The sequence below is a fragment of the Copadichromis virginalis genome, linkage group LG14, assembly GCF_057382275.1.
Source record: "Copadichromis virginalis isolate Kocher_CV1m ecotype Utaka linkage group LG14, C_Virginalis_male_GT1.1, whole genome shotgun sequence".
NCBI lineage: Eukaryota > Metazoa > Chordata > Actinopteri > Cichliformes > Cichlidae > Copadichromis > Copadichromis virginalis.
The window spans coordinates 2,856,926-2,879,516 of NC_140631.1; the positions used below are offsets into that span (position 1 = coordinate 2,856,926).

At 44.2% G+C, this 22,591-nt stretch overlaps 1 protein-coding gene across 1 annotated transcript in view; it reads left to right on the forward strand.

Moving 5' to 3' along the window:
* brip1 (BRCA1 interacting helicase 1) overlaps window positions 1-22,314 on the forward strand; it is a 42,201-nt gene extending 19,887 nt beyond the window's left edge. Inside the window, exons 15-20 of the mRNA XM_085479040.1 lie at window positions 9,361-9,523; window positions 10,133-10,254; window positions 19,016-19,128; window positions 19,208-19,290; window positions 19,396-19,713; window positions 21,330-22,314. Of these exons, the coding sequence (XP_085335166.1) occupies window positions 9,361-9,523; window positions 10,133-10,254; window positions 19,016-19,128; window positions 19,208-19,290; window positions 19,396-19,713; window positions 21,330-22,060 (1,530 nt within the window). The 3' untranslated portion in view covers window positions 22,061-22,314. The remainder of the gene's footprint in view (window positions 1-9,360; window positions 9,524-10,132; window positions 10,255-19,015; window positions 19,129-19,207; window positions 19,291-19,395; window positions 19,714-21,329) is intronic.
* The last annotated feature ends 277 nt before the right edge of the window (window positions 22,315-22,591 follow it).

The following is a 22,591-nucleotide window of genomic DNA, read 5'->3' on the forward strand; positions in this document are numbered from 1 at the left end:
TGTTGGCTCGCTATCCAGTTGCACTCTTAAAGAGCCGATGACACCAGCTTGCAAACTGTGAGGGAAAGCTAAGACTCTGAGCCTTGTTGTTTTCTCATTTTACCTTCCTTTTTGTCAGCCTCTGATGCCAACCGAGCAGCGACTATGAGCTGTGGGATGTTTTTTTATTATTGATAGCCGTGTAGGAGTCTTCTATCTCTCTCTCTGTGCTGATGCATAAATATTTAATCTGCAGTCAGCTCTTAAAGATGAGGAGATGAGGGGATATGAAGGGCTGGGGTATTAATTGGAGTCCGCGGAGGCCTCGTTGGTGCCGCTGAGTCCCGTCTGGCCTGCGATGTGCACGTTTTATGTGCGCATAGTCAACAGAAAGGTCATCTTCAGACATCCCTGTTCAGTGTGTCTAGGTGATGCCTATCAACCCCTCGTGCAAAGCTGCTTCTGCGATAGACGGAGAGAGCAGTGAGGCGAGTGTGCCAAAGAAGTGTCCCTCGAGACGCTGCTGCCCTCACATTCACACACATAAACACATACGAGTCAACAGTACACAGGTTGCATTGGTGCAGTTTTAAGTGTTTTACTAGAAAAAAATGACTTGGAATTATAGCGGACATTAGCATTAGTTTTATAAAGAAACATGTAAGCCCATAATCACAGTTTCCCTTAGACGCTGTGGGTTTTTTAACACTTAGGCTTCAACTGTCCCCCAGTTAATGCCCATTAAAACCACAGCAGGCTTTGCCGTCTGGTCTCAGCCGCCAAGGGAAGAGACCGATGCTCCGTGGGAGACTGATGGTTTATTAAAAGAAAAAAGCAGAGCTTTGCTGAGGTGAAAAGATGGTGGGGAATAAAAGATGCTTTTAAAGGAGACTGAGATAAGGGCCATTAGGTGATGTCGCCTCCCTGTCTGCGCGAAGACGCACCCAGCGCCGGCGCCTTGGCTCTGCCGAGTTTGTGTCAAATCAAAGTCAAAGCGGACTACAGAGCAAACACCCAGCAACACCACTGTCCTCAGCAGCACCAATCACAGCTCCACGTGTGGGGCTGCCGCTGTCTGTTTTAGGGAGCGTGGGTCAGTGTAGCATATCCCTCCTGGCTGTTTTAGAGCCGAGATGTTTTATTTGAGTTTTTACAGTGGAAACTTCAGCGTTACGGCTGTCTGACTAAGCTGGGGCTTCTTTTCGGGAAGGCTCATATTTTCAGAGTTAAAAAGCACATATTAAATGGTGCGCGAGTCATCTCTTTGTTGCCTAATCTACTGTAGCAAAGATTTGTTCGTGTCACCGCGACTGAAATAAATGAAATGAAATAAAGTATACATATGCAGATCATGTAAAAACAAATATAGGGCAGTGCTGCTTTGCATTTTGGATAATGAGCACGACCGTCACAGTTTTCCGAGTCTCAAGATGGAATTTTCCAATTGCTTGTTTTGTCAAACCAACAGTTTAACTCCAAAACCGAAGATGGGAGTCTCTAACACATCTAATGTGTATATGCACACAGCGTTATGTCATTTTACTTCCACACTGTCACGGTTTTTCCTACATATAAAATAAACTAATAATTTTGGTGCCCCCGAAATTCCTTCCTTGACCTTCCTTCATATAAGATCTTTGGTTTTGCTTGGTTTGGTTAAGACGTTTAATTTACTCAAGCATGAAGTACATTTTTGCTTACCAGATGGCAAAAATGTTGCACAGCCTCGTCTTTCTTTATGCACTGTGAGTATGTGTGTGTAAAACCCCCAACAGCTTTTTATGATTAGGAAAACTCTAACAGCGTCTCTTATATTGTGATTCCAGCAGTGCAGTAAAAATGTAGCTATTCCTTTCTGTCTGAATACAACATGTGATCTGTGTGGTGATGCCTTTTGAAAAGAAGGCAACATTTTGAAATTAAAATATGTTTTTAAACATTTATGTCTTTGTTCATATTTAAACGCATCTTTAAATATGAACAAAGTAGAAAAGCTGGGCTCAGAGACACAAACATTGTAACAATGTTTCACTGAACTCTTGTTCACTTTGATTTTAAATGAGATTTTCGAGAGTTCGGAACAAATGTAAAGCTGTTGGATGGAGAAAATGCTTTTTGTACATTTTTGTAGTCCAATGACACGACCTGAAGATGCTGTTTGATTGGAACTTTAAGATGATAATCTGCCAATGCATTCATTGGTTTTAATCCTATAGAGTTCTTATGGGTCTATGAAACTAGGCCAAACTGTGGTAGACACCTCAGGAGTTGTGAGGAGAAAAATCTTCAGATTTATTCAATAAAGAGAACGAGATGATAGTAAAGGCCTGGCAGGCTGTGATTGGTGCAGGTGGATACTTCTTATTATCTGGACTTTATTTTATAATCACCTTGGAAGGCATTTGATGAAGTAAAGGTTCGAGTTTTGAGCGGATCCACCGCATCGAAGTGGAGATTACGACCATAACTCATTTTATAATGAAATGAAAGATAACTGAATAATGCTTCAAAACACTTAAGTTGACATTTATTCTTATGAAAATTAGATGATGTCGTAGCAGACGACGTCCTCCTCTTTGGGCAGCATGCAGCGTTTTTGCAGCGTTCTGTTGTCACCGCCGATGTGGCCGGGCAGACGACGAGGGAAGAGCGGCATCTCAGAGGTGGCAGGTGGCTTCTCGCCACCAGTCTTGGCGTGATGGTTGCTGTGATATTTTGAGGGTGAATAATTTAAGCCGCAACAACACGTCTCCCCTCACCACTGCGAAATGTGGCTCCTAGCAGCATGTTTCATTAATGCCGTTGCCTCCTATCCCTTTCCATAATTCAGCAGGCACTAGAGGAGCTCTGATGTGTCGCCACGTAGCTCACTGACACAGGGGATCTGGGAAAGGAGATAGAGTGAGGCTAGATGCAGAGGAGGTGAAAGATGGAGCGATAGTAAGGGGAGAAAGAGAGGGGAAGTGTAAAAGTGCGAGAAAGACTACAGTTCACTGCTTCCGCCGCGTTGTTTCACCACCCCGTCCCAGTTGGCAGAAGGATCTGGCCCACTTTACTGCGTCAACGGCAGAGGCTGAGCGTTGCACCTACCATGCCTAGAAAGGGCAATGCATTATTAACACTGTTGTGCTCTCCTATGTGCTAAATACTGCTCATTCCCATTCATGTTGTACGGGCATCATAACGTTGCTGCTGTGAGATCCCTGCTGAAGTCTAAACATGGTGGTTCACAGATAAATTCACTTTTAAATGACAGCTTTGCTGCTTTTTAGAAGCAAGTTCAATAAATGCTTTTCTCCTGGATGTGCAGTGAAACATAATTATAATTAGAGGTTTTTTTAACCAATATATACCTATACAAATATAAAAATGAGCAGTTTTACCGAGTATAGTCTCCATGGTGTTGAATTGGTAAGCCTCACTTGTTTTATTTTTCTTAAATTAAGTTGATGATAAAATTCTGGATGGGAGAATTTTCTGTTTTATTCGTTAGATTAACATTTTATAACCAAGGTCCGACATCTAAACAGCAGGTCTTCAGATGATGCCCCTGAATTATTCATGATGCTGCTCATGTCTGTCATTTTGGTGGCTGCAGTTTCTGTGTTGAGTGTCTCACACTCCTGGTTGAAAGTGTTTGTTGAAGGTGTTGAAGATTTGTTTGACTGTACAATGGTCACTTTCACACATGCAGCCATGCATCTTGATAGCATCACACATTTTATTCCATACTAACCCATTTACAGATATGTTAAAGAAATGCAGACAAGTATTCCTATGGCACCCCCACTGGGTGGTTTAAATTCCAAATTATTCCACAATTCTAAAGAATTTGAGAAATGTAAATGTAAATGAAGAGAGTGGAATAGTACAAAGACAGCATGTATAAGGATATAAGCTGATAAAATGTGATTGTGTTTAAAAAATAAGAAAAATCCGCAGTCCTTGTGTGAATGTCGTGGTAATTTGGCGATTCCAACTTTGGTAAATCTGACTGTTTGTACAGGACAGATGTTGCAGAAGTTTGAATTGATTTTAGATTTCGTTTAATCCACACAGAGTGAAAAATACATAAAATCACTTAAATCTTTTAAAAAATAATGCTGCAGGTTCTACAGTAACTTGCTGAAGCCGTTTTAACTTCTTCCCAGTGGACATAATTAACTGCAACCGGTATTTTTTGTTTGCTAGTATAAAAGGATTTGTTTGACAGCAGTCATAGACTGACTAACATACAGGTGTCGAACTCCAGGCCTCGAGGGCCGGTGTCCTGCAGGTTTTAGACGTGTCCTTGATCCAACACAGCTGATTTAAATGGCTAAATGACCTCCTCAACATGTCATGAAGTTCTCCAGAAGCCTGGTAATGAACTAATCATTTCATTCAGGTGTGTTGACCCACGGTGATATCTAAAACCTGCAGGACACCGGCCCTCGAGGCCTGGAGTTCGACACCCCAACACATTTCATAAAGTAGAACAATGAAGGAGGACTAGCTCCAAATTCTTTAACTTTACCTCAGATCAACCACTAGATGGTTGAAACTTGGACACAATTTTGTGATCCAACAGGAAAATGATCCCATATGTTACGCCCCAGTCTAGGGGTACAGGAACATAACATAAGGGGTAGAAAGGAAGTGAACCATACCCAGAAGCCAACCTTTGAAGTGAACGGTGGTTTATTTGTGTCTACACTGAAAACTGAAGCCTGGGGTGAACAAAGGACAAAATAACAAACAAAAACAAGCTAAGTCAGGAAAGGAGGTGTGAAACAAAAACCAAACAAAAGACACGTGCTACACCTAACTCCCTAAACAGGAGGAAACAGTACAAGAAAATAAGAAATCAGCTCAGCCCTTCAGTGTCTATTTACAAGTCAACTAATTTACACACTATATACAAACAACTCTGTAAATGTGAGGAACCACACACGAGTAACACAAGGTTTGAAAGCCAGGGTCAGGTCTGCTGCTGTGGTCAGACGCTATGGACCATGCCGGGTCTGTGCCGGGAAAACAACCAGTCTATATGAACTGTATTAATTCTGCCAAGAAGAGTGAAGTATTCAGGCAGAATTATATTAAATATCAAGCACCCAATTCTTGTTTCGTTTCATTATTTTTAACGCATTAATGATGTATGCTGTACAATCTTTACCAAAATTTAAAAAGAAATCGCGAAAATGACATGACAGGAGGACGCAAATCCTTTTGGGGCTGCAGTCGACAGGTTTAAAAACGCCACCGCAGTCCTCTATTGCAGCGGTCTCCAACCTTTTTTGCGCCACGGACCGGTTTATGCCCGACAGTATTTTCATGGACCGACCTTTAAGGTGTCGCGGATAAACACAACAAAATAAAACCAGTACCGGTACCGGAAAAAAGAAAATTTATTCATAACGCACGTGAAAAGACCCAGGAAAACTGAGTAAACGATAAAAACGATAACAAAATAACGCTGGAAACCGATAAAAACCCTGAAAACCAGACATTTCACACCTGAGCCTCAACTCTCGCGGCCCGGTACCAAACGACTCACGGACCGGTACCGGTCCGAGGCCCGGGGGTTGGGGACCGCTGCTCTATTGGACCAATGTTGTACTTCCATGTCTCGGCCAATCAGGTGGGAAAAGGGCTTATCTAACTGCCAGATGGTGATTCTAGTGCGGTTACCAAGGCCTCTGTGTTTAATTTCTCTGCAGGACTTTAGCCTTTTTGCCCAGGCGATCAGTTTGTAGTCGAGACTGGTCTCCTGTCTGTGCATTAGGAGACTATTATCCCTTTAAAAACCCCATGATCTTCTGATGAACTGTGACGATCGTCATCATCTTTAGGTGATCAATACAGAGACCAATCAGATTACAGACGTTAGATTGCCCAAACCGATCCGCGACTAAAGTGTTCACCACAAACCTTTATTTTGAAAGGCCCTTTGTGTTATTCATTGCTAAAAATACAAACCCCGACCTTTTGTGTAGTGAGTATAAAACACCGTCAGACTCCGTCACATCAGTTTTATCAGTAGGAACATTTTGTCTCCATACTCATCTCCATGTGGAATCACCTCCTTTCCAAGCGCAGCCTGGCAGATAATGGCTGTTTTGTTTAGTGGTAGATCAGCCTAAAGTACATAACCTGAATTATTCATCTCTCGCTTAAGACTGCACTGCAAAGCAATTGCAGGGCAAACAGTTTGCTGAGTTGAAGATGCACGTAAGGGGGGTCCTTGTTGATGTAATGCTGCATATTTAGTGAGTGAGTCATGTTTTATTGATGCAAACATTCTGACCTCGCTTGCTTTAGTAGGCACCAACCTGATGAAATCTTTCCCACGCTTCGTTTGATCGGTGTGGGGCCGTCACACTGGATTGCAAAAATATATCAGCGCTCCCCTGCTGTCCCATTTGCTTCTGTTGTTTTCCTCAGTACTGCACAAAACCCAAAAAGTAAACTTCTGTGCTGTTTGAGGTCTGCTGGTTTGTGGTGTTTTGGTTGCAACACAGGTGAACGCAATAGGTTTACAAGTGTGCAAATATCCTCTGCATTCCTCCCAGCCGAAGGTCTCACCTGCAGCTAGCTTACGATCGACAGTTTGACACTATTAACCCATTAAGAAGTTTTCTGCTGACTATGAGAAGAACTTTTATTTGACCCTTCTAACACATTTCCACGCCAGTGAAGCCTCTTTCTGGTTGTGAAGCCATGCTTATTCAAGGATGTAATCTGCACAGGACCAACACGAGTGGGGCTTGGATGAGGGCTTTTAGATCAATGTGCCTCCCCGGAGAGCTGCTGACTTTTTGCGCTAACAATAGTACAGCAACAGTGATTTTTATTGCAGAGGAGGTTTGAATACATCAGCTCTCTGCCAAGTTAAAGTCGAGAGAAGAAATCCAAGCAGTGTGAGGACACAGGAGCAAACATAATTGCTTTTCTTGTTGCAAGGTTGTTTTAGACTTCGAAGGTGTATTAATATTTCACAGTGTGGTACCTTGCACAGGGTACAGATTGACACTGTCTGAAGATGGTGGGTTACTTATTTGCAGATATACAGTTAGGCCCATAAATATTTGGACTAATTTTGGTTCTGTGCATCACACAATGAAATTTAAATGAAACAACTTTCAGCTTTAATTCAGTGGGTTGAACAGAAAAAGGAACTAAAGCAGTTGGACAAATTAAAACTGAAAAGGAAATGTCCATTTCTAATACTTGGCTGAAGACCGTCTGCTGCCAGTGACAGCCTGAAGTCTTGAACTGGTGGACGTCACCAGATGCTGGTTTCCTCCTTTTGGATGCAGCGGCTTTCAGTTGCTGTTGCTTTGTAGGCCGGTCTGTCCAAAGTTTAGTCTTCAACAAGTATAATGCAGGTTCAGTTGGGCTAATATCAGGGACTGGCTTGACCATTCAAGGATATTCCTCTTCCAGCAGGTCAGCTGCTGATCGGAAGGTTGGTGGTTCGATCCCTGGCTCCCCCAGTTTGCATGGCAAATATCCTTGGGCAAGATACTTACCCCAACTTGCTCTCCGATGCATCCATCGGAGTATGAATGCGTTTGAATAATAGTTAGAAAGCACTCACAGTATAGATAATAGTGCTTGTGTGAATGGGTGTGTATGGGGTGAATGTGGCGTGTTGTAGAGAGCGCTTTGAGTACTCCAGGAGAGTAGAAAAGCGCTATAAAAGAATCAGTACATTTACTTTTTTCTTGCCATCATTCTGTTAGAGGTTGATCTTAGTTTACTCTGTCCAACAATGATTTTCCAGAACTGTGCTGCTTTTTTTTAGCCAAGTCCAATCTAGCCTTTCTATTCTTGAGGATTATGAGTGGCTAACAGCCTGAACCCTGAGTATTTACTTTCACGCAGTCTTCTCTTTATGGTAGACTTGAATATCGATACGCTGACCTCCTGGACAGTGTTGTAACTGGCTGCTGTGAAGAGATGGAAATGATTCTGCGATCATACACTGCTATTATGTTCCGTGGACTTCCAGGTGTTTTTGCATTGCTGAGTTCACCAGTACTTTCTTTCTTTCTCAGGATGTACCAAACTGAAGATTTTGCCACTTCTAATATTGTGCCACTTTCTCGGATGTTTGTTTTCTATTTTCGCAGCATAAGGATGGCTTGTTTCACCTGCATGGAGCGCTCCTTTGACCACATGTTTTCTGTCCACAGTAACATTTTCCAAATGCAAGCACCACACCTCAGATCAACTCCAGGCCTTTTGTCTGCTTAATTGATAATGACATAACGAAGGAATTGCCCACACCTGCCTGTGAAATACGGTTGTATAAGGACTGAATGGCCCGTAGCAATGGGCCAGGCACCCCATACTCCCAGAGCACCCCCCACAGGACCCCCCCGAGCGACACGGTCGAATGCCTTCTCCAAGTCCACAAAACACATGTAGACTGGTTGGGCAAACTCCCATGCACCCTCAAGTATCCTCGAGAGGATAGAGCAGTGTTCTGCGACCAGGACGAAAACCGCATTGTTCCTCCTGTATCCGAGGTTCGACTAATGGACGAACTCTCCTCTCCAGCACCCTGGCATAGACTTTCCCAGGGAGGCTGAGGAGTGTGATTCCCCGTTGCAAGAGCTTGGTTTGCATAGCCGGCAATAAGTCGGACTCGTTCCTGGTCGGTGATGGGCTCCACCAGGGCTGCCCTTTGTCACCGATTCTGTTCATAATTTTTATGGACAGAATTTCTAGGCGTAGCCAAGAGGTGGAAGGCTTTCACTTTGGTGGTCTCAGGATCACATCTCTGCTTTTCGCAGATGATGTGGTTCTGTTGGCTTCATCGGGTGATGGCCTCCAGCTCGCCTTGGAACGGTTCGCAGCCGAGTGTAAAGCAGTGGGAATGAGAATCAGCACCTTCAAATCTGAAGCCATGGTCCTCAGCCGGAAAAGGCTGGAGTGCCCACTCCGGGTCAGAGATGAGACCCTGCCCCAAGTGGAGGAGTTTAAGTATCTCGGGGTCTTGTTCACGAGTGATGGGAGAAGGGAGCGACAGACGGATTGGTGCAGCGGCTGCAGTAATGCAGACCCTGTACCGGTCTGTTGTGATGAAGAGAGAGCTGAGTGTAAAAGCGAAGCTCTCAATTTACCGATCTACGTCCCTACCCTCACCTATGGTCACGAGCTGTGGGTAGTGATCGCAAATACAAGCGGTGGAAATGAGTTTCCTCCGAAGGGTGGCTGGCCTCTCCCCTAGAGATAGGGTGAGAGGTTCAGCCATTCGGGAGGGGCTCAGAGCAGAGCCACTGCTCCTCCACATCGAAAGGAGTCAGTGAGGTGGTTCGGAAGAAGATGGATGGATGGACATTCTGTTTGCTAAAATCCTCTGTGGTGATGTATTTCCTGTTTTCTAATCAGATGCTGGATAAACTGAGAGACCGATGGACCAAAACTGGTCTCTGGGACAAGCTAGAGCAACAGAAAACGGTGATCACAGAGCCCCGTGGTGGTGGAGGCAAGGGAGACTTTGATGAGCTGCTTCACACGTACTACAGTGCCATCAAATACTGTGAAGAAAAAGGTGAGACTGATACACATTGTTATGCTGACTCTGGAACAGCTGCTGTTTACTAGTGATTCAATGTGCATAATCCACAGCTGAATAATCCAGAATTCAGCAGGTTATTGTTATTGTCACAAAGTTTGTGTGCCTCTGTTAGAAGCAATCTTAATAAGAAACTGGCCAATGACCAATGACACACTCTTTGGAAAGGGGCTTGTCAATGGCTGTGATTTAATATTATTCTTATACGAGGATCTATAAGCTCATTAAGGTTATCTTAATGACCTTGTAGTACCATATCATCCCATTAGAGCACTTCGCTCTCACACTGCAGGCCTACTTGTTGTTCCTAGAGTATTTAAAAGTCGAATGGGAGGCATAGGGGGTCATATGATTGTTGGGGATTTCTCTGCTTTCTTTGTTACATCTGTGTTTAGAGGCTAAAAAAGTAAATGACAGAAATTGTTTTACTATCCAAAAACTTGGATAATGAATCCTTCAAATGGATGCTAGATCTGCCCAGCATCCATTTCAATGAGTCGTACCACTCGAACATAGTTGCGCACCACATACACGCCTTCTCCCACGTCATGTTCACGGCTCATGGCGTGTGTTTGTTTGATACAGATGGTGCACTGCTGATTGCTGTGTGTAGGGGTAAAGTGAGCGAAGGGCTTGATTTTACGGACGACAACGCCAGGGCAGTAGTCGCCGTTGGAATTCCCTTCCCCAACATTAAAGACCTCCAGGCAAGTAGAATCCCAACAACAAGCTGTGGGGCGTGTGCTTCAGGGCTGCAGGAACTCAGGCTATAAAAATGTTGTAAGATTTTAATGTTATAAAATCCAAAATGTGAATCATTTTTACATAATTAGGCAAAACATGAAGTGTGATGTGATAGAAATCATTTTTTTAAAAAAGTGTTAGACATGTAACAGTATATGTAACATCTGCAGCTCTCCACCTGTTTATCACTGACACAGCGTCATCCACCTTTAACAGTGCCTGTGCAAAACCTGTAAAGCAGTTGTTTGTAAAGAAAGGGTGGCTTTGGCAGCACAGTGTAGGTTGGGCCTGTTTAGTTTGTAAGCATCTCCTTCTTTGCTCTTCAGTTTTTTCTCTTTGCCTCTGGTATTGAACACTTTGAACACGATAACTCACAGACATGAACGTGCACGCTCACACAAACACACACCAAATAAGAGCATCCCTTTTAGGTGATCCATGAAAAAGAATCCCAAAGCGATGTTGCCGTGTCTGGCCTGTCCTTAGCAGATAAAGTTGACCTTTAAGTTTGAGTCCCTTCCTCCCCTCCTGCCTCCCACTTTCCTCCCCTTGACTCCTTCTGATCCTGCTGTCAGAGCACAATGAAGCTTTCACTAACCTTTTCTGTCAGGGTAGAAAGATGTGTGGCTGATTGAGGCTTCCTCGGTCCTTTCACCTTTGCTTTTCACCTCAGCTGTCAGTTTCACCTCTGTCAGCTCTCAGGGCATGTCTTCAATTTTGCTGATTTTTCTTTATTTGTTTGATTTTTGGGGGGTGTTCTTGGTTTTAGCGTTGAAGAAGTGGGTCCAAGAGCTGTCCAAGCTCCCAGTTCACAGTTTTGTGCCAGTGTTAGTGTGAGAGGAGGTTTGGCTCTTTTGTACAGTTTTGCTGTGGTTTGGTTTTTGGTTGTACTGAATTATATGGTGTTATTTATTCATTCGGCTGACAAATTTATGGAATAAATACAATAAAAGCCGACTCACAGTATGTTGAAAGCGATGTTTCAGACAGGAAACAGGAACATAACACCGGGGGGAGGATTGAGGAAGCTAAAGCTAGTTAAGGGGGACGTGGAGCTGACCAAGCATGAAGATGCTGCATTTCTAATGACACACTGTGCATCAACAGCCTTTGTTTATTTGCAACATGCGCAGAGCTCCACAGACAGATCGCTGCTGCGTGACCAGGTGGCCTGCTGACACTCCTGCTTCTCACCGTGACTGTCCTTCATTTTTGCCTCCTTAGTTACACAACAAGAACACAGTTGTTAGCGTAGTTTTCCCCAGTGTCAGAACTGTAGTCACGTTAGACCCATCTATATCACTTATGTTTATACCAGCATTGCTAGCTTCCATTGTAGCAGAAGGAGCTAGTTCATTTTTATTAGTCTCAGCTTTATACAGCAATGTGACACAATGCATTTGGATGCAGTCTGACAGAAGTCATAAAAATGTCATTTATATTTGAAAAGACTGGCTGTCAAACGTTCTGTTTACTGTGGACTGAATGTGTTGGAATCCATAACGGTCTGCTTGTTTTCATCATCACTTTGAAACCTGACTTTCACATTGGCTTTCCATCTTTTTTGTACTGCACTCTAGTCGTGTTTCCGTCCTCTTCTTATCTTCTCTTTCAGCCACAGAGGCAGCCCCCAGAGAAGCCCTGGGAGCTCTAAAGGTCTCTGAGCTAACCCCATTACACTGTTGAGAGGAAGAGGACATTGACACTAATGACTCTGAGCCTATGTAGCTAGCTCCCATAACATGCTAAACTAGCACACAGACCTCTGTCAGACACATAACAGCTGCTTTAAGGGACAGAAAAGTTCAAACAAACAAAAGTTATAATAATGTAGCCATTAACAGATCAGTCAATATTTGTAGATATGACAAAATAAAGTTTTCATGGGGTTCTGTGCAGAATGTATGAAGCACCTTGATTCTTTATTTTTCAGCCATTCGGTTGTAGATTTGCTGATGTGCTCGATATCACTGACCAGTTTGTATGACCCTATTTTGCCCAAGCTTTCTCTATTAGGTCCAGTGGCTGCTAAACGAGCCCAAATCATTATCCCATTGCCACCGTGCTGACAGTTTGGTTTTTGTCAAACGTGGTGCTTTGCATCTGTCAAAAGGCCGTTGTTCCAGAAGTCACGAGGTTTGCAAACCTAAGCTGAGCTGCTACGTGCTGTCTCCTGACAGTTCTTAGTGCACTCTGGTAAACGTTTAAATTTTACATGCCAATTGAGGCCCGTAGAGTCTGAGATGTTGCTCTGAACATCAGGTGGACCTTATGATGAATTTGCTGGTACATCCACTCCTGGGAAGATTGTAGCATTGTGAGAACACACGGCTCTGTACTCCAGACCAGCACGCAGCCAAAGCTGTTACAGAACTTACCTGTAGTTGTACTAATGTTGTTTCTGAAACAGCTACAAAGAAGTGTGATCTTTGTCATGGTGCAGTTCTGCTCATTACACAGAGTGTGTGTCCTGAAGCCAGCCTCTTCTGTCCCCGGTCATAGCGACCCAATACACAGATGCACTGATAATTCTGACGTGTAGATGACGATCGAATAAGTGCCTCACGAGCTGATCATGTGACCTCTTCTTTCTCATATTAAAACGTTTTCTTTACTCACTGATTTTCCTGCCTTTAATTCCCAGGAGTAATGCTGCTTTCTCCCAGCAGTCTTAGTGTGTCTGGGTTTGTGCACACCTTTCATGTATTAGCACGCTATCACGTTTACTCCGCATGTCTCACAGTGACATTCCTTTAATGCATACAGGCTCACACACACATATGTGACATATCCTTACATAGTCACTTCCATGCACTAGTGCTAACCTGTGCATTCTCCTGAGAGCACAAATGGACCCAGACACATTAACGCATTCATTCTGCTGTTATACGACAGCACCCCATTGCTAGGATAAGAGGTGTAAGCCCTGTTCTCTCCATTTAAACTACTCCAGCGCTCTCGATGCCTGCGCGGCCTGCATTCCCAGACGGGCATAACCTGTAGACGCTGGAGCACGTAGCATTTTACTGGCCTGTTGTGTTATTGTGACAAAGATCAAAGGTTGAACTTGAAAAGTCCTCTGCAGAGAAAGCCTTGCCAAAGGTGGTATTACATTTATGTTGAGTTTTTCCAGTGGCATGTTTTTACAGTGAACAGTCACGTCCTGCGTGAGTAAGTCAAACAATAAGTAGGTTTAACAAGCAATAAAAAGACACTTACAACTGATAAGGCATCTCTCTCAGTTTAATGAAGAACACAGCCAACCTTTGTGGTTGCCCTTTATTAGAGACACGAGAGCATTTGCCTGTAAGCTTTTAAAACGAATGGATAACGGGGATTTTAGCAGAATGTTGGAGAGTTCATGGAACTCCTCAAGAATAGGTGCTGATGGATGCTCCAGGCACGCTCAAGCCACTGTACATGTGGCTTTGTCATCAGTAGCTGAAGTACTTCTACATAACACATGAGTATCCTTTGTTTAATCCTCGTTCTTCTTTTGTTAGTGCATTCTCGTGATATTATTCAGTAGTGTCTAAAACTCTGTTTATTCTCTCAGAGAAACAACACCAACCAACTGTCCGTGTTGTTAAAGCAGCTCTCAGACGTCTAATGCTAAAAACAAGCAACCGTGACCATGTGATCAAATGAGTCTAACCAGGGATTCATTAAAAGCTGTCCTGGTGGTGACTATGTTCTGTTTTTTCACAAGAGCTATTTAAATATTGGTCCTAAATAATCCACACAGGTTGAAGATGATTTATCATCTACAGAAGGATGAACCATTTCAACATAAACGCTAAAGTTTACACTTTAAAAGATTTGCATGGTTGCACGTTACAGACGCATGTGTTTAAGGTTGAGACAGCTTTGTGTTTTAGCATGTTGTTGTTAGCTGAAGGTGTTATCGTAATGTATGCAGTTGCCCTTCTGTTACTGTTAACTCTGTTAGCACATTTAAAGAGAGCCTGGAAAAGTCCTGGGAGCGCGGCTGAAGTGTGATAGCTGCACCTACGCACAGCTGGTCCAGCTTTGACACACAGCATGCAGTCCTGGGGGTGGATAGATAGTCAGCCCCCCGAAACCTCCAACCCTGCAGCAGCTCGGGGTCTGCTGTCTGCTTTGCATTTTGTGCAGCTCAGCGAACCCACACCCACCTGTCCGCACCCCACAATCATAGGATATTCTTCTAAATATGTTTTTTAGGGTAATATCACTGAGGAGCTGTCTCCAGGTCCAACATACTGTCACTTTCTTTTTTTTTCAATATGTCATCGTGATGTCATTAGCTAGAGTAGCTTCCTTTCACCCAATTTTTTTACTAAATACAAAAACATGTTTCTTCAATTACATTGCAGCTCGCCAATTCCACCCTCACGCGTCTGCTACTCCTTGTAGGTGCCGTGCGTGTCCTTTAATCCAAGCAGCTTTGAGATCTGGTAATCAAAGGTGGTAATCATGGCTAAATCAAGACTGACTTAAGACAAAGACCAAAATGAAATTTAAAGAGGACTCGAGACCTTTAGTTAATGCCTACACTAGAGTCGAGCTGATTTTTACCAAGAAAACTTGTGAAACAAAGACGACTTTGAAGCAGAAGTTCAGCTTCTACGTTCTTTTTGATGTGGTTTACCATTCACTGCCAACTTGAACTTAAGCGTCAGATCAGCAAGCTTCAACCTTACGCTCAGTCCCGCAGCCTGACTTTACTAGTATGGGCTCAAACTGGTCATAAATATTTTAGCGCGGTTAACTCGCACCGCGGTCCAGCCCCACGCACGGGGCGATCCTTGCTAACGGAGATTTGCCTCGTTGATGCGGTTATGGCTTTAATGCCATTTTAACGAGATTAACGCTGACAGCACTAAAATATTTTGTACTTGTAAATCAAATGTGTAGTTGTGAGTTTGTGAGTAGTTTGTAACCTTGTAAACCAAAATATCTGAAAATGTTATGTTTGTGCATCTTTAGATGAGAATTTGTTCGTGAGAATGTTTTTGTTAAGGTCTGCTTACAGACACGAAGCAAAGAACGACGTGTAAAACTCTGCACTCGCACACCGTGGCTGTGTGACTTTCAACTTACAAGTACAAATTTTGACCCAATTTTTCTTCCTTTCAGCTGATTGGCCAATGTCATGTCAGTCACAAATGTAACAATCCAATCAGAGAACAGATGGGTTTGGCTGTCAGTGATGCTATACTGAGCTTCAGGTCCTGGAAGGGGAAATGCCCTTTCACATGCCGGCGTTTTCCTTCATCAGCACAAGGAAAACATTCTGTGCGTGTCCGAGTTTGGTGAATTGTTGTTGCAGGTTTACGTGCTCACACAGGGACCTCCGGAGCCTTTTCAGCGGCTCTGTGGACCTCGGGGGGGGGGGAAGCATTGTTGTGGAAATGACACACTCTTCACTAGTTGTGATAGTTACAAAGCTTTCTTCGTTATGAATGAGCCATACGTTTTTATTGAACGTTTGAAGATAATACAACACAAACTCTTGTAGAGGACATAAAGACAGAGAGATACATGCTTTGAAACGACAAGGATCAGGTGCATCTAGTACACGACAGAGCACAGCGGCCAGCGCAACAAGTTTTGGATCCTTAGCTCTTAGTCAGCGGTGAGTGCGTCTGTTGCGAAAGGGCCTTTATGCTGCACAGTGTGACTCGCAGCAGTGGTCCCGGGTCAGCCCTGACTGTGTGTTAAAGTAATAATGGTATTTCAACTTTATCCTTTCAACAGCTACCGAAGGTTAAGGGACCTAGCTTGTATGACCCCTATGGGATATTCCTATAGAGGTCCTCCAGCTTCAAACTGCGTTACCTGGAAATACAGTTTGAAGCTGGAGGACCTGAAGCTCAGTAAAGCACCCCACCGACAGCCAAACCCATCTGTTCTCTGATTGGATTGTTAAATTTGTGATTGACCAATCAGCTGAAAGCAAGAAAAATTCGTACTTGTAAGTTGAAACTCACACAGCATAAATGTATCTGTGAGCAGACCTTAACAAAAACAGTTTGTAACAAAGTCTCATCTGTGGATGCACAAACAACATTTTCTGATATTTTTGGTTACAAGGTTACAAAATCCAGCTCACAACTACGCATTTGAGTTACAAGTACAAAATATTTATGACCACAATTTGAGCCCATATACTAGTCATGGATATTTCCTTTGAGAGGAACAATTAAAGAATAAGTAGGTCTGTATGAAGCTCTAGTGTGAGCTGATCCATGAGCAGATTGGAGTGCGATAGCCTGATGTCCTAGTCTGATGTCCTGAGTGTGAGCACACACACACACACGGAGGCTGTCGGAGGCGAGCCGCTCAGCTGTCAGCTCGGCCACATGTGGCAGATGAGGCGCTCAGCAATCTCAGTGACAGGCACAAGATGTCCCGGACTGCCAGGGGCGTGCACGCTGACACTGACGTGCATGCACACGCCCTGCGTAAAATGTAGCTCAAACGGATGCGAATCATGCCTAGTGGTCAAATATATGTTTTTAGGGATGAACAGGTTGCTGTAGAGGACAAGGCGAAGGCAAGCGAGCGATCTCTTGACATTTTAACTAATCCCTTCTAGCTTGTGGTTTCTTGCACATTTGTTAGATTTGCTAGCAGCCAGGATTGGCTTTTTCACATATGCAACCTGTCATGTCAGATTGGACGATGACATGGGACAGACCAGGGATGTGATGGCTGGAACACTGAAACGGACTGTGATTGGATTTAGATGACACCACCGGCTCGAGGCTACCGGCCTTTCTCGGGCTCTAGAAGTAGATTCTTTAACTGCTTTGGTGTCTCACATGTTGGCAAACCTCTCACCGTGAACCCGGCAGCGTTTTCGAGACTTCCTGCGATACGGCCACACGGACGTCCCTCCCACTGAAAACCTCTGTTATTGTTTTAAATCTCTTGATAAGCGTCGGCTTGCAGTCTTCAACCTATAAAAACCTTTTTATTGGTTTTAGTGTGTTCCAAGGTAGCAGCAGGTGTTGCACGCATGTTTGCATGCTTGTTGGGTGAGGTGTGATTAGTCACAAACCAAGTTTAGGGTGACATTTAGGATTTCCTGTGACTCTGCTTGTTTGTTTACGCACACAAGCCCGGGAAGGCCACAGTGGCATTGCGTGATTGGCGTGAGGGAACAGCCCGTACCTGTCATGGCCCCGTGTTTGGTGGCTCTGGGCAAACACACGGTACCTGTCAAAAGCAGTTAGAGCCCCGTTCAGCAGCCTGCCCTGCACAGCATCCCGTCAGACGCCAGCTGAACTTTTCACTTGTCAATTCTGAAAGGTTAGCGCTAAAATCAGCAGCGACAGATGCAAATGGATGGATGCTTTCCTGGCATTTCTGCGCAGGGATGCTTCATGTCGCCTCGACCACCTTGTCTGCCCCCTCCTACCTCCGCTCTACTCTGTCATGGCCTCTCGTTAGCCCCTCTGTTACCCTTTCAGAATACATCTGTCTGTGCAGACGGGCAATACCTCACCACTTCAGGCTTCAAGCTTACTCATATTTCGGGGGAAGGTTTACCCAGTTGATGTTCTCCTTCATAGTCTGTTTTAATTCAATTTGTTCTTAATTATTAACTGTGCATGAATCCTTGTTACCAAAGGTGTTGCCATACAGTTATATGTATGGCAGGGTATTATGTTTGGCTGTAGTCAAATCAGAAACCCTTTCGTGACCAAGCTGTGATTTATAACCCAGATATTTAGTTAGTTTTGTAAAGAAATGATCATTTCAGACATCCAGTAAAAACAAAAATCTAGACATTTTCAGTTTACAGCTCCTCCACACACATCGTAAACTCCCTGACTTTGTACTCTGGGTCTGAAGAAACCAGCCGTTTGTAGCTTGTTGTTTTTATTTGTTACCATTCTTTATATTTTTGGGTGTTTTAAAAACTGAATCAGTAAAATGAATATGGGGCAAAAAAAATCAAAACAAAGAGCAACAATAACCAAAATTTGATGCAAATTGCTGCCATCATGGGTCGTAGACCTCCAACTCCATACTTTGCTGGTTGCATCTCAGTCTTTCTCTGTTGAGCGTCCCGGGACACTCAACAGAGACACCTGCCGCACCACCGGCGACTGAAAGACGAGCCGTCTTCACTTGTTTTCAGTTTAGTTTGAGGAGCCCTCTGAGTTTTTACTCCAAATATTTTTATTGAGTTATTATGAATACAGTTTACGAAAAGAAAAGAAAAAAGGGAAACACAAAAACTGGTTACATTGAATAGAAAAAAGCTTCTCATGTTAGAACATAAGTAAAGGAAAAGAAAACAAACAAACAAAAATTAACAAAACAACACAACTGCGATTAATACGAGCACACCCTTTCCTTATAAACCCCACAGAAGTTAGCTGCAGCACCACTGAGCTTCATTAACAAGCCCTCGACGGACCCGTATGGAGTCATTTTGATTCATTAACTCGAGCTGTGCTTTACTGACTTACCTCCCCGACTCTTACCTCAGTCTGATTTTGGTGAACTCTGCCGTTGAGCCCTGGGCTGGCCGGGAATTGAACCCGACACTCACTGCCTAAAGGCATGTGACTGTCGTGTTGCCCTGATGTTTTGCTTTCACCGCTTCTTGTTTTTCATTTTAGCCTCGATGAAATGTTTTTGTATTTTTTTATTCCTGTTGTTTGTAAATATTCTCCATCAACACAAGTGACTTACAGACATTTAAAAGTTGTTCTGTTTGTGTTTCAGGTGGAACTGAAGATGAAGTACAATGACCTGCACTCTAAGTCCAGAGGTCTTCTCCCAGGCAGTCGCTGGTATGAGATTCAGGCCTACAGAGCCCTGAACCAGGCCCTGGGGAGGTAAACCTCTGCAGCTGCTTCAGATTTAAAACTGAGCCTTTTGCACTTCTAAATGAAAACTCCACACTTGATTTTACAGGTGCATTCGCCACAGGAATGACTGGGGAGCTCTAATTCTGGTGGATGATCGGTACAGGAATAATCCTAATAAGTACATCACAGGTACTCTGCACTATTCAGCCGCCCACTTTTACCACTAGATGGCACTGGTTATCCACTGCAAGATGTTTGCTAGCACTTGTCTCTGTTGTGTGTCTGTAATCTCAGGTCTGTCTAAATGGGTCCGCCAGCTTGTCCAGCATCACAGCACCTTCAGCGACGCAATGCAGTCTTTGGTTGCATTCTCTCAGGTGCAGAAGAAGATGGATGGGGCTCCTGCTGACAGGCAGGCCATCAGCTCTACTGTCTCGTCTCCCAGCAGCCACCTAGCAGCCGCTGCAGAGGGACATAGTCTGCCTGAGGCTTCAGAACCTCAGATACCTATCTCATGTGTCAGACTACCTGAACCCCAGCAGCACTCAAGCCCCTCAGCCGACCTCGTTTGTTCCCATACACAGTTGAAAGCTGAACAGAAAGAAAAAGCAGGTGAGATTGATGGATCTGTTGAGAGACGAATTTTCGGGAAGATCAATATCTCTTTAAAGTCTTATTGAAGGACCTAAAAAATACAGCAGGTCTCGGATCATCAAAGCTGGGCTCTGTCCTCTCTGTTAAGGCCTGTCCAATAATGCTGCCTTGAATGGTACCGAGAGGTTTACATGAGCAGTAACGATGAAGTAACTGAGGGCCAAGTAGCAATGGAGGCACCCATAGTGTTTCCACCCTTTTCTTGTGCATATCATCCTCTTCTTTCTTCTTCTGCACTTGGGGAAAATGTTTGATACAGTCCTGATTTTTCTTGATTTGTTTATTTTTGTCTGTGCCCAGATACTTTGCCACCAGTGACATGAAGATGTATTCCAGCTCAGGACTTATTTTTCATTAAAAATGTCAAAAACCTTCAAAGAATCACAAAAGTTATTATGTGGATTTTTAAAAGCGATCTGCTAAATCAGTGGCAACGCTTTACGTTATCAGACCTGACTGTGGTGTGCTGCATTGTGTAAAAGCATACTAAATTTGACCAATAGGCTGTACAGCAGTAAGAACACGTGCCAATCAAATTCATGTTGCTTTAATGCGTCTCTTTTACCGGCACTTACGACGCCTTTAAAAAGATCAGTGAAGTAGCCGTGATGTCCGTGGACTCTCATGCATATGTAGAAAAAAACACGGAGAAGGGGCTTCGTTACCGTACAGGCAGCAGACGCGTACCGAACCGTGGCTATAGAGCTCCACTGAGACAGAGTGGGTTCGTTTCACAGTTCAGTCTTTCACATCTGTGTCCAACAATCTTGGGTGACCTGGTAGTCAGGTTGTTGCGTATCACACAGACTCCCTGATTTGAATTCCGGTTGGCTGAATGTCCTCACTTGTGTTTCAAATTGTGTAAATAAAGGTCAGAAAATAGAGAGATTTCTACCGCTTTCAGACGTCTTTTTCCTTCAGCAGATGTGTGGAAGGAGGTAATGTTAGATTTGCACGGTGTGAGGCAAGTCCAACTTAATTTTTCATGAATCGTGACCTTTTATGCACAGACGCTTTTGAAAGACGGGGATCAAAAGGTGCGTATCGTTTTTGTCAAGGGTGTGCCGGAGCATGACATCACGCGGAGGAAATACGCCGAGGTGACGTGTTTGCACATCGCCTTGGCGACGCCCATTGTCTTTGGGGTCATGACGAGGTTGAGCTGTTAGTCTGTTTGAGTTCAGTGTGGTGGATAGAGTGGTAGAGGAGCAGTAGCCCCCCCCACCCGTCATAGTTGGGAGTGGACGTTGGGGGCGGGGGGCCATGGGATCAGTTGAGTGGCTTGCCTCATTACTGTAAGGTCTTTTGCATGCCTGAGTGGCGCTGGAGCGAGCTGATGAGCAGATGTTGGACTGTTGCTTTTAATTAAATCCTCTTAACCTTTGTTCGGGCTCTATTGAGCGTATGCTCACGTTTGCTATATCTTTCTTTATAAACTGACCTCCTAGCACACACTGCTGACAGTCTCAAAACCTTGTCAGTATAAACGTGTGTTCTGTCAGTTTCGAGCTGCTTTAAGGAGAAAAAGTGTCCTTGTGAATGTTAAATTATGTCATTTTCTTTCCATGATGCAGACCAGTTGAAGAAGCAGCACCGTCCCTCAGAAGAGCCTCTCCCACTTCAAAAAAGAGCAGCGCTGCCTCTGTTCTCCATTTTCACCTCCAGCCCCACCAACCACACCTTCAGGAAGCCCATTTTTAAAAGAAGTGCACCGAGTAGTCCTGGCCAGGAAACGTCCAATTGTTGTGACGACAAAGAAAACCAGCAGATCGCCTCTGCATCACTGAAGACTAATGGTTCAGATGAAGCCAGAGGAGACCAAACCAGTCTGGCTCCAGAGCCCGCTCCAGTAACGGCCCCGCCCAGCTGTGAAAACGAACCACCTGCAGCAGGCAGTTCAGACGAAGACGAAAAGGACCAGACTGTGTTTTTTACTCCAGAACTTTTTGAGGGTGAAGGAGATGAAGGCGGTGCACAGGAGGAGACGAAGGCAGAGTCACTTCCAGAGTCGGTCCAAGGAGCAACGAGCACAGCCTCGGTGACCGAAGAGCTCCTCAGCTCTGAGCAGACCCACGTGCGAGGGCTCGCCTCGGCTCTGGATGGACAGAGTGCTGTTTCAGTCAGTGAGCAGAGCGCAGGACTGTCGCAGGGGAAGGAAGAAGTCAGAGGACAGAAGCAGTATGAGGAGGGAGAGGGTAGACAGAGAAGCAGCAGGCTGTCCAGGTCCAGACAGAACGTTTCCTCCACTCAAACAGGTCTAACTACTGCTCAGCAAGACGAGGCAGAAGGTCCTACACTACAATAAACATTCAAAATATGGAAACCAGATTCATGTTAAAATCAGCTGAGGTGCAATAGAAAGCCCTACATTCAGTTCATCATTTAGTCCTGTTTAATGATGTGTTTGTAGATTATGGGTGAGGAAGGGGAATGTTTTAGATGTCTGAGTGAACCAAAGACGGGCCTTTTTTCAGTCTCATTTACAACCATGTAATTATTTGTTGTGCAGTAAGTACAAATATTTGCATAAACTTTGTCAGTTCACAATAAAATTGTTCATCTCTATTCCTGTGGTGATTTTGTGACAATTTCTTTTAGTTTGATGTTTTTGTGCCAGATCAGCAAAACTAACAGCCACAAGGTTTCGCCTTTGCAGCGCCATGTTGGACCCCTACTGGCGTAAGAACTGATAAGCCTTCATGGCGTGGATCCAGCAAGGCGCTGAAAACTGCTCTGAGATTTTACAAACATGCCGACTGCACAGCCTCGGCGTCTCTTGTTCCACGGTTCGTTCCTGCGGCGCTGCCATTTGAGTCCAGTGGACTTAATGTTATGT